At 36.7% G+C, this 13,263-nt stretch overlaps 1 protein-coding gene across 1 annotated transcript in view; it reads left to right on the top strand.

Annotated features, from left to right (window-relative positions):
- KCNB2 (potassium voltage-gated channel subfamily B member 2) overlaps positions 1-11,283 on the top strand; it is a 201,348-nt gene extending 190,065 nt beyond the window's left edge. Inside the window, exon 3 of the mRNA XM_042786118.1 lies at positions 1,669-11,283. Within this exon, the coding sequence (XP_042642052.1) occupies positions 1,669-3,831 (2,163 nt within the window). The 3' untranslated portion in view covers positions 3,832-11,283. The remainder of the gene's footprint in view (positions 1-1,668) is intronic.
- The last annotated feature ends 1,980 nt before the right edge of the window (positions 11,284-13,263 follow it).

The raw sequence follows: 13,263 nt of genomic DNA, 5'->3' as shown, positions 1-13,263 counted from the left end.
AAATTAGCTAGAGCATGTTTTCTGAATGGGCTGTGTGAAGACTGGAGACAGATGGTACACAACTCACTTGGCAGAAGAAATGAACGGATCTTAGTCTTCCAATAAATATGTTTACAAAAATAAAAAAAAAAAAAAAAAAAAAAAAAAGACAGAAGCAGTGCTGGTAGGAAGAGATACAAATCTGTTTGGAATACTTCAAAATGTGAAAGGTGTTACCTGTTCTGTACTATTATTAGCTGAAAAAGGCCAAAGATAGCACACAAGTACAAGATGATGCCAAATATGAACCCTTTCACGATAAAAAATTTCAGTTTGTGCTTAGGGAGCTGAATTTGCGCTCAGTAAGCCATAGCTGAAACAGGCTTACTGCTATTTTTCTCAAAGAGTGAGGTGGCCTTTCCAACTCTGGAGCCATTATCACCACTGTGACCAATATCTCCCCATATACTCATCACACCTGCATTCTACTTATCTGCATTTCACTCTTCTTGGGTATTACAGCATTTCTTTCAGAATTAGTGTGTCCTTGGAGGTACACCAAAGACCACCAAATGGATTTAACAGTACAATTTCTGAGAGATGAGAACAAATGCTTTAATGAATGAGCTTAAACTGAACTTTAAAACAGAAAACCATTTCTTTTAGTATTTCTAATTAGGACTCCTAACCAAAACAATAAATTTTTTCCAAGTAAAGTGTTACAATAATTTTTACATCACTTTAACACTTTGCACACTATCTCAAAGCTGCCCATATTCCTTTGAGTATAAATAAGTAAACCGTGTAGTAAACTCATTACGTTCTCTGATAGATTCATCTCATTTCTCATAATGTTGGTTCTGTAAATGAGAATGACCAGCTATTCCAGGCCATGAGGTACAGAGGTGCCTGAACTTTATCAAAATGAATGACAAAATATTTCAGAAAACCTATCTCTGGAGACAGAAATTGCAACATTATTTCTAGGAAGCATTCATCTATTTACAACTTTTAATCATGATGAGAAACTGTGTTCACCTTCATACTGCTGCTTGCTTTTTAACATCTTGCTCTCAACCTAATTCAGGGCCAATACCTTCAATTCTTGTAGCACTTGAAATTTGTCTAGACACGGTAATTCAGCACGACTAGTCTTCTGAACAATGCTTCTTGTTTGTTTTTCTTAACTTTGACTTTTGCCTCATAAATATGCACATAGCTAGGAAGGTGTGCACTATGTAGTATTAAATTGACAGCTTACACACAGTATTTCCCAATCACTTTTCCACACAGTGTAAAGTTTTACATAATTACACTCAATGCAGAAAATTAATAATGTTCTGCACATTAGCAGGAACTTTATATCCTTCACTTGGTAACATGCAAGAATAAATATCACCTCCCATTTTAATTTAAAAATGGTAAGACCAGTCATAGCTTGCTTTCTGAAATTAATTGGCTTGCTGCAGGCAGTAAAACTGTCAGGTTTTGACCATGTCTAAAATGATTCTACTGTTTTCTCTCTGTGCAAAAATCAAAACATCAAAACAAAATAATGAATGCAGCAGCCAAAGCAGCTTCCACTATTCTGAGTTTATTTGACCCATGCACATTTGAAAGGATTTAAGCAAGCCCTGACAAGGACACTTTTATCAGTCTAACCAAAACGTTGTTTATTTTGTTTTACAGATTTTGGCCATTGTGTCCATTCTGTTCATCGTACTGTCCACTATTGCTTTGTCTCTTAACACACTGCCAGAGCTTCAAGAAATAGATGAATTTGGGCAGCCAAATGACAACCCTCAGCTAGCACACGTTGAAGCTGTGTGTATTGCTTGGTTTACCATGGAGTACCTTTTGCGTTTTCTGTCCTCACCAAATAAGTGGAAGTTCTTCAAAGGCCCGTTAAATGTCATTGACTTACTGGCTATCTTGCCATACTATGTCACCATTTTCCTCACAGAGTCCAATAAAAGTGTCCTGCAGTTCCAAAACGTCAGACGTGTGGTTCAGATATTTCGTATTATGAGGATCCTAAGGATTCTTAAGCTTGCCAGACATTCAACAGGCCTTCAGTCTTTAGGTTTTACACTCAGGAGGAGTTACAATGAATTGGGCTTGTTGATATTATTTTTAGCCATGGGAATAATGATATTTTCAAGTCTGGTATTCTTTGCTGAAAAGGATGAGGATGCTACAAAATTTACCAGTATCCCTGCATCATTCTGGTGGGCAACAATCACTATGACTACTGTAGGATATGGTGACATTTATCCTAAGACGTTATTAGGTAAAATAGTTGGAGGACTTTGCTGTATCGCTGGAGTGCTGGTCATAGCCCTGCCCATACCAATTATTGTGAACAATTTCTCAGAGTTTTATAAGGAGCAGAAAAGACAGGAGAAGGCAATTAAGAGGAGAGAAGCACTTGAGCGGGCTAAAAGAAATGGCAGTATTGTTTCCATGAACCTGAAAGATGCCTTTGCTCGCAGTATGGAAATGATAGATGTAGCAGTAGATCCAGGTAAGCCTGGAGAAGCAGCCAATCCAAAGGAGATACCTGATGACAACCACCTGTCCCCAAGCCGGTGGAAATGGGCCAGAAGGACAATGTCTGAAACAAGCTCAAACAAGTCTTATGAGAACAAGTACCAAGAAGTTAGTCAACAAGACTCCCATGAGCAATTAAACAATGCCGCAGCATCCTCCAGTCCACAGCACCTCAGTGCCCAGAAACTGGAGATGTTGTATAATGAAATTACTAAAACTCAGTCTCAGCCCAATCTTAATGCTAGTTACCAAGACCAGTCAGCAAAGCCACCTGTGTATGAAGAAGAAATAGAAATGGAAGAAGTTACAGGTCAGAGGGACCCGGTGCCAACTGGACCTACGGACATTGTAACAGACATGAGAAGCACATCCAGTATTGACAGTTTTGCCAGTTGTGCGACCGACTTCACAGAAACAGAGAGGTCTCCCCTTTCGCTGTTTCCCGGCTCTCACTTGCAAATGAGATTTCCAGTCGATGCTGTTAACCTGGAAGACAACCAAAGAGTAAGGAGTTCTCAGTTTATACCATTCACAAAAGAGAAAATATTTTCTCCAACCGATGTCACCTTCGACTATAATCCAATTGACAGAGCTGTTATCGGTGACAGCAGTGGCTCCCAAGCAGTTTTACATGGTCACTTGCATTTTGACACTGCCATGGAAAGCCCCAAAAGTTCCCTGAAAGGTAGCAACACATTAAAATGTAGATCCCTTAAAGTTAATTTTAAAGACAATAGAGGTGGTGCTCCACAAACTCCACCAAGTACTGCAAGGCCACTGCCAGTAACGGCAGGAACAGACTTCACACAGGCCACCCCTCAGCACATCAGCACCATTCTCCTAGAAGAAAATTCACCCCAAGGTGAACGACCTTTGCTTGGTGCTGATGCATCAGTGCTTTGTCAGGGACCTGCTAAAAAATCATCCCCTCTCTTTCCCAAACAAAAGATTTTCACTTTCCCTTCAAAAGAGAGGAGGAGCTTCACTGAAATAGACACTGGAGAAGAGGAAGAGTTTATGGAGTTACACGGTATAAAACATGAAAAACAGCAGGATATCAAGACAAATTGCTGCGGGGATAAACACAGCGATGGCAACCACTTAACAGAGGAGCCACAGGTCAGCTCTTCACCCAAAAGCGTGAGCCACAACTGTACCCAAGACATTTACCATGCCGTGGGTGAGGTAAAGCAAGACAGTAACCAAGAAGGTCACAAAATGGAAAACCATTTATTTGCCCCAGAAATTCATTCAAGTCCAGGAGAAACTGGTTACTGTCCCACACGTGAAACTAGCATGTGACTAGTTACAAAAGCAATAAAAATACCTTTTCTTAAAACACAATTAGTAATGCCTATGAACTAAAACATGGAAAGCCTCAAAAAAAGTGCATAAAATGTTATTTTTGCATGGCATGAAGAGTTGTTTAGTTTAAATACTGTTTAATTTAAAAAAAAAAAAAAAAAAAGAGACTGCTTTTTGTAACAAACTGAAAAAAAGGGGAAAAAAATGACTGAAGAACAGTGAATAAAATAAAGAGAGCTCTGTTAGGAGCCAGTGTTCTGCAACATCTGACATTTTTGATCCTTTCACTTATGATTGTAGACAGATTTTGAAGTCTTTTAACTTTTTTCTGTTTTCTTGGTTACAATGAATTTTAGAATTTGCACATGAAAGGATGAAATGTCAATGCATGCATTCATAAAGATGTGAAACAAGGTGCTTTGAGCTTGCAAAATGCATATATTTGTAAATAGTTTGGGGTTGGGGGGAAAGCAAATGTTAACAAGGATTTATGGAAAAAGCATTTCGGGGGACACAGGTACTTCCTTCACAGCGTGCTGCCTGGAGGTTTTGTACAGACTTATGTTGCAAAGTTGCAACTTCTACTTAAAGCATCTCACGTATCTTGCTTTCTGTTAAAAAGCTCATGAGTATATCTGTTAATTAAGGACTTCAGTATTTTAGTTTATCTGTGCTGTAAATCATTTTTTTTTTATTTGCATAACTTCAGTTATTGCATTTGTAAGTTTAATTAATGATCCTGTGAGGAAAAGCAAAGATTTAATGACCAGAACTTGAAGCATTTGGTATTTTTACAGAAAATTGCCAACACTTCAGAATAAAGAAAAAGTTCAATTTTAAAATTAAAAAAAGATAGGATTATTTCTGTAGCAACAAATAGTGCCAAATGGCTATATACACATATCTAAAAGTTTTCAATCTCTTAGAATATTTCTTTTAACTTGATATTTTAAAAAATACTTTTTTTCCTTTAACAATATTTGCTGCTAAACAATCTTTGAGCTCTCTTTCCTTTTTCTTTACATGCAGTGCCCATGCTTCAGTAATTGGTAATGTTGTTGAAGCTGTTATGGTGTAAGGACATAAGAGACAAACTTTGTAGAGTGAAGTAGTACCTTTTATTATCACAAATCATAGAGCTGGAAAAAAAACAGGCTTCAAGTACATATAACTTGCCCCAGATCTTCCATGCCTCAAAGCTTCCCTGTGTTTTCCAGCTCAATCATTTGGACTGACAGAAGGTATCACTTGACTCACCAACTTCGCTTCAACCCCTCCTCCCATGGCTGTTTCAAAATGGAGTATAGGCTTTCCCCTATACTTAAATAAAGGGAAATGTCAATCATTCCACTGACAACTGCCAAAGCATCTTTGGTTTCTCTGATATTCTCCAGCTTTGTAAAAGAAAGATGCTGAACCAAAGCCTTCATTACAAAGTAGTCATCTAACCACTGCCTGAAAAAAGCTATTATATTTTTATCCAGCACCAATAGCTTCCTTCACTATTATAGAAAAAAAAAAAAAAAAAAAAGCCTGTAGATCGCTTTAATTCCCTAAATCTTAAAACGTTTATTCGATTCATTAATCCTAATCATAAGTATGCAGCTACACAGGCATGTCCTACAGAATGTTCTGGTTTGGGTTTTTTTAGGAGAACAGAATACAAGCGTTTTTATGCTGCCCTCTGATTTCTGCTGAAATTGGATACTCCCCTACAACAGTTTTGTAAGAGCAGCAGTCCAGCCTCAAAGCTAATAGCCACAGGGTCCAGCAGTTAAAAGTCTGAGGCAGTGTTTAGAAATTCTACCATCAGTTCCCCGTGGCTCCACAGGGCTTGTTGCCCAATATTGGGCTTCTTTCTTCCCCGTGCACAGAAGGGAGCAAATGCTTCTTCCAGGTCAGCACTGTAACAGCAAGCACTGTAAAGACACTGAGACAGCAGGAATAGAAGCCTTAAAAGCACTTCAGACCAACCAACACGTGATTTCTAACAGCAGTCTTCTACTTCCCATAGTGGACCTAGGTTAATATTTACTTATGTGTCATTTTCTATCACTTAAATGAGTAAAAATCAGGCACCTAGTGCATTTAATGTAAAAGAGCAAGCATTTTTGTTGCAACATTGCCTTCTGCTTGGAAAGGCTGGGCTGATGCCCCAGACCTCACTCAAGCCTGGACCATGGAAAAGAGGCAAGTCTGAAAAGCCCCGAGATATGGATTCTGGTGGCTGAACCAAACAATGAACACAGCACGGTCCTATGGGTTAAAAAAAAAAAAATATGTATTTCCATAAGATTTCTGATTTCTGTAACAAGATAACGTTGAGGTATCTCCTCGGTCATTTGAAAAACTGGGAATATAACATTATTTTTTCCAAGCAATATCTGGTCATTAATTCTCAAATAAAAATTAAAATTTTTGTCCTAAGTTGCAGTTCATTGCAACTTGTTGCTGCATTCAGTTTTACCCATTTATATGGCAATAACATTTTTCAATCATGTTGTGTCTCACTGTCCCAAAACCTAGCTCTTGAGTATTTTATAGTCATTAATCTTCTATATTTATTTCTCAGTTCCTAGATATTTTCAGTGACTAAAACTAAATGCCAGTCAATTTTTATATGCCTAAGTGTTGGTCTGTATTTTCTATGTGCAGTTTTATGAAATCACATGGGCCTGTTCAATCTGCCTTTACATCCTAGTCAACTAATGAAGACCAAATTAAGTCCAAATGGGACCTGAGCCCATGCTCTGGATCCACAGAAAAATCCCATTTGAGATAATAATGTTGATCTGGCAAGACTGAGGTCTGTGTCATGTTCCTTCTGTGTGCTCTTTCTCCCAGGTGACCCTTATGCTTTGGAAAATTCCCCTCAGATCTGTGCCACTTGGTGGAAAGGGAGGAGTCCAGCCATAAGGAACGTACTGCAGAAGCAGAGATTTGATTCCTTAAGCTCTTCTGAGCTAAACTTTATGCAATCCTGATTCTGCCCTATCAAAATCACTAAAAAACCAATAGTGGTAAAATCAAAGCCTCAATCCTTGTGCAGATGAACTTCCCCTGAAACAAATGGGAGTCTGATGGAAAAAGGGACCGACTAAAACATATATGAGGATGGCAAGAGTCTCTCATTATGAAAATCAACAGGAGCTTTAACTACATAAATAGAGGAGAAGACCTGGCCCTAACGACTGCCATATTTCAAAGGTTTTCAGAGAAGAACATTTATTTTGAAATTGTACAAGCAAAAGAAATGCAATTCTCTTTATTAACAGATGTAATTTTTTTGAAATCTTGGAAGCAGGAGGATCAAGCTTTAGAAGTGCTTTTGGTATAATTTCATTATGTGCTTTTGACTATGCTGAATATTATTTCCAGAAGCACAGGTTTAGACATTTGTTTTTTCCAGTCTTGACTGCATACACAGGATCCACTCCTGAATACCTAGCTCATGTATAATTCCTGATTAAAACATTTACTTGAGCAGTTGCAGGACTGGACCTAGCTTTCATTCCAGTACAGCAGGTGTAAGAAGTGCAGTCTAGGATCACTTCGTTCATCATGCATTGCTATGTAGCAAATTATGCAAAATTACGTGAGTATATTTTTCTGTTTTTCTAAAACTTTGAAGCCATTTCAGACTTATTACCCATTTACCACTGTAATGGGGAGGGTTGTTTTTGAGTTCTCCAACAGTTGTGGAATTTCAAAACAACTTAAGGAGTTTTAGGATGAAAGGACTCCCCCATGCACCTGAAAGGAATCTGACTCTTTGTATCACTGGAATATGAAGATTGTTCAGGGAGATAGCTTTGCAATGAATCTATTTTTTTATACTAACTGCAGAATCCTGAATCAAAGTTTTAATTCCTTTTCAATGATGAAACCAAATGTACACATTTAAAAGATGTTCACAGAGTAATCAGAAAAATTTTTGAGCAAATAGTCACATTAATCCAAATCTGGGGGGGGAGGGGGGGGGGCATAATATATCGCACAAACTGCAAAGGAAGTTCATACAGGAAAGCTGTTTACAGGGGAAGCATATAACAAAGAATGTAACATGGTGTAGGAAGTTATTGCACTACAGAATTTATATAAAATACACTTTTTTAAATAAAAACACAAAAGGCCTTTTAATACTTCATTATATAGAACATAGGAGCCTCTGTGCTAATGCAGCAATCTAATGCACTGTGTCCTCACTTCAAAATTGGTCTCAATATTCAAACATTAGTGATGTTAGAGAGGTGATATCTGATCTAACATTAGAGCAACTGACTTGAAGAGCTTTTTAGTACAAGATGACATAACCAAAAGTGTGCAAATATTACATAACCAAAAGTGTGCACAGAAAATTGTATTTTTGCATCTAACATACATAAATCAAAATGGCAATTGGCTTCTTGAGTCCTTTCCTAACAGGTAACACTGGGCAATGTATTTTTATTCCTTGAAAAACAACTAGTTCTTTTTAAAGTATGTCTTTTCCCCTACACATAGACTGATATGCTGCTTCCTTAAATCCGTCTGAAACAAGGCTTACCTTCAAATTATTTAATTAACTCCTTCAACCTCATCTCTAAACCACAGTCCAGTACAAAAGTCAGTTGTCTTTTTCAAGCCCTATTGCAATTACAGTCAGCCTGGTAGTCCAGGGCCTACCTGACTGGGGTTTTTTCATTCATATAGGTTTTGATTCATTTGTATAGAAAATAAAGTATAACATTTTGATCATGCAAAACATATTTTAAAAGCAAAAAAAAATGCAAGAAATATGTTTTTTTCAAAGTAGCCAGCACAGATCAAGCAACAAATACAGCAAAGGGGGAAGAAAGGCAGAAAACTGTAAGTAAACAAGGCATGTTTTAATATACTATATAAACAAGAGATATAATAAAATATATAAAATAGTCTCTGTTCACATTTAATGAGGTAAAAATTACAGTAGCAAAATTTGATTCCAGCCCTACCCAATCTTAATTTTTATCCTAGAACCAACAGGTCTCTACTGAGGTTTTCAGTGATGTTATTACCCAGTTGCCTGCTACATCAACATCTGATCTGTAATCGTTTTTCAGAAGACTCTCCTGAAAATAGGATACGGTGTTTTCTTATCTTTGTTGATCTTTGTATCGCTTCCCATTGCCCTCCAAACACCAACCTTTCCTTCTTGGGAGCTGTTAGAAGGCAACCCACCAAACAAGATATAGGCATGTCTCATTTATCAGGAAAGCATTTTGGTAGTCTGGTGCAAATGGCCAGATGGACTCTATTGCATTTTAACCAAGGAGCAAAAAGAACTGAGTGTTAATTCTCTGTATTACTGTTGCAGCCATACCACCTCACAACTCCATGTTTTCTAGTTTTAAAATGCTCCAACTCCTCCAGTGTCCCCCTCAACCTGCAAGATGTTTCAGTGCTTTTGCAAGAGCTCTGTAAAAGCAGTTGACTGATGAATGCTATTAAGAGAGTCATCAGTAGAAGTGTGAATGTTTGTCTCTTCTCCAATACATTTTTGTTACTTGGTGATACACAGTTTAAACTCCAGATGAAATGTTTTCATATTCTAAAACAGATCAGGTGTTCTGGGAGCCAAAACCTGTGCAGCTGCACTATCAGTTTCCTTAATGAAGAAAGGTTAGGTGATTGGCAAGCAGAGACAAAATTGTTTGCATCACATGATGGTTTCTTGTTCAGTAATCATACACCATGTGACATCTATAGGTGGAGTAACACACTTGTCTTTGTTCTGTTGCAGGTTTAAAAAATATTTTTTTCAAATGTTGTGTTATGATATTTAAGAAGTACTACCTTTTAGTGTAATGGAGATTTCTTCCAAAACAGCAGTGATACCTTACAGTCCTATATTATTATTGATTGCTATTTAATTTTCTTTTATAACACCTAACACAGATCCCATTGTAGAACAAGGAAGTAGCACACAAATATTTATTGCTTTTTGTAATTAAAAGTAGCTAAAGAACATGCTATTAGCTAACATTTAATTCAAGAAGATAAGATCATCCTAATTATACTTATGAACCAAACAGAACGGTGACGTGTCATTACCTTAGACATTGAATGTAGTCCTGTGGTTAATGTAAACCCCGAATCTAAGAGCAGTCTGGGTAATTAATATCATTAGGTTAATTTTTTACCTCAAATAAGTGTTTAACATCAATAATGTACATTTCTAAATCTGGAAGTCTATGGCTATGTTTACGCTGGCATCTTAGTGGAAAGCAGGAGAGCTCTCTTGACGTGAATCTCTCATCTATCCTCACTTCTCTGCTTTGGTTCACGTCACAGAGCAATCCTGGACCATGCAAACTGGATTACTTTTACATGAAGCTGAACCAGAAAACTTGTTCCATGAGGGCACCTCCTGTGCTGCAGCCAGTACAAAGCACTCAGGCCTTGGTACCAGACTAGAGCGAGTTCAAAATAGTGCCCCTGATACACAGAGTGTGAACTGTCAGCACAAATTGTTTTCCTCAACAAATCTGCTTCTATTGTGTTGTACTACTTGCTAATGTAGACATAGACTATCTCTGCCACGTTATTACATTCAGTTCATGTAGTCTTGGCTAAATCTCTTACTCAAGAAAATTTTACCATTGTCATCAATGGTATTGCATAAAAAGAACAGTATATAGACAAAGATGAAATTGTTCCCAGTGTATTCTCCAACTTAACCCAGGTGGAATCACCTAAACAATACATTCTTGATAAACCTTGGATTGTTGTGGTTTGCAGTTTGGACCACACCCTTAACACCTAAAGTTGGTGTTAAATTTGATTAAGACAGTACAGACAGCCCTTCATCGACACTCACTACAAAATCATGAAATCGATGGAATGATTAAACTGACTGCAAGTAAGTATCAGTTCACTTATCAGTAACTCTTAGTTTATACTGGTATGAATTAAAAAAAATGGCTGTGCAAATGGCTAAGCACTCATGGAGGATCAGAAACTCAGCTTGAGTATTTTGTGCTGATCCATCATGTCTAGATATCTTTCCATTTGGATCATCAATTGAAATTTATCTAAATTGAGGGCCTAGTAGGGTTTTGATCATGTGCTTAGTTGCTCTGATGTCTAGGACGTACCTTGTAAAAGATAATGCAAGAAACAAAAAGCCTATTCCTTACCTTTTTTTAACAATTTCAAGGTGAAGGACACGTGTCTTATACTGATATTTTTGCTCTAAGTTTTGCTCAGATAGCGTCTCTCAGTGGAGGTTCAGAGTAAGAAACATTTATGCCTGTTCTTGAAGTCCTTAAGCAGAAAGCCAATGGGAATTCTGCCTGTATAAAACTGAAGGATGGAGCAATATATTATAGCTTTAGGCAAAAGAACAGTTTCTAACACATATTACAAAATGAAAAAAAAAAAAAAAGAAAAAAACACTGTTGGGGACAATCATGGGTACTTCTGCTAAAATGCAGAGTTCTGGATTTATACCTCTAAATTTTCAAAGAGTTATGCAGAGTTTTACCTATGTAACTCTTTCAAAAGTCACAGGAGCCATGCTGATAAGCTGAAACATGGAGGGATTAGTGTACAAAGAACCTGAGAGTTAAATACATAGCCTATTGCTTTAAGATCACTGTAAATATCAACTAAAAATATGTACTAATTCATGTTTATAAGTTATCACTGTGTTAGTTTCATAGATATGGTAGCATGACTATTATTAGTTTTATTGAGTTTAATGAACTTTACTTTGTATTCCTCTGTGAATGCTCTGAATGCTGCAAACAAAAAAAGCACAACAGTATTTTTTCAAGTTCTCTTGGCGCGATAGCAGTGACTTCACTACTGTTCAATTTTACAGAATTAGCAACATTTCATCATACAATGCTATATTAACATCATACCTTTCTTTAAAGAATTGTCACTAGGAGATAAAAGCGTATGTGATAAGTCTTGTCTAATCTCATTCATCTGCCTTTACAAAATGCCCCAGACATTTTGTGGGAGAATATGCTGCTTCTGTTTCATGTGTTGTTTGTATTTGGGGGTGGGGCAAGGGAATAATAGGGCATTTTGCAATGGTAATTGCATCAAACATGCATTTTTTCATTATTATTGTATTTGTTAGAAACATTTTGATTTAATTTCTTTTTGTAGGTCAGACTGTTTGACAATAGCTTTATTTTTTCAGCTAACCATCTGATTCCATTAGACTAATAACTTCTGACATTTAGTGATATTTGTATCAATGTCTCCATATCAGCTGCATTTTAACTTCATAAAAAAGGAAATGTGATTATTATTTTTGTCATACTAGATTTTGCCGATCAACTAAATATTTCTGCACCAATCTACATATTAATATGCATGTTGTAGTCTGTACAATTGTTCAACATCAAAATATCTGTTTAATTTATGTCAAATGTCTGTAAAATAAATGCATTGTTCTCCATTTCAGTCTGACAGAATAAGCAGGATAGTAAATAAATGTGTAAATGAATCATCTGTGTCTCATTTCAGTTCTCTGCATGAAACCACTTTACATTGAACATTGCATATATACCAAAACAATAATCCATAGTGTCTTTAGATTTCATTACTTGACAATATTATACAGGGATCTCTGGCAGACAGTGTGTACAGAAATAAATAATTTGGCTATGCAAATAAAGTCAGAATCCCTTATTTTTTAAAAAAAATGAAATATAGTGCTTCTAAGCCTTCCCCCCCCCCCCCCCCGCTCAGCATTACTGCTAATTACTACTCGCACTGTCATAGATACAAGACCTCTAATGACTTTACAAGGATGAGTAAACATTATTGCCTGAAGGATGGAATGCAGAAGCATGGAAAGATTTATCATCCTTTTCTGAGATAGTCAGGCCTAGGTGCCACAGCTTAATATTCAGAGATGGTGGATAAACCAACTTCTTGTTCAACTTACTAGTAAGGAACAATGTAGCTTGGACTCCAACACCTTTTTGCCTAACATGGATTTATTTATTAATAGCCCACAATCTGAAAGAAAATATAAGTTGCACTGGGAATTATTTTTTTTCCTTCAAGATGAGTCATGGAAATAATTAAATTTTTTTACAGGCAAAGTTTTACTGCAAATGCAACTATAATAGAGCATCTCTAACATTCAGAAAATAAGGAATATGATTTATCTACAAAATATAAAGCTATTTTTTTTAATTTCTACATCTGAATTGGATTACAATTAAATAAAAATACAGGACCAAGTTCTGCCCTTTGGTGAGCATGCCAATTATAGTTATTATGAGAAAGCTTAGAGGCATGCTTTAGCTTCATGACTGCATTGTGCTATACATATCTCAAGACACAGTTCATTGCAATGCAGAACTTTCCCCTTTTCAGCTTTTAATCTAAGGGTTCCTTCTCTGAATGTGCAGTACAGCACATAAACCTAAATTTGTTCCATTT

The sequence above is a fragment of the Tyto alba genome, unplaced genomic scaffold (genome assembly GCF_018691265.1).
Source record: "Tyto alba isolate M040663 unplaced genomic scaffold, T.alba_DEE_v4.0 Super-Scaffold_9, whole genome shotgun sequence".
NCBI lineage: Eukaryota > Metazoa > Chordata > Aves > Strigiformes > Tytonidae > Tyto > Tyto alba.
Note: the sequence above shows the minus strand (reverse complement) of the source record. Positions and strands in the feature narration are given on the sequence as shown.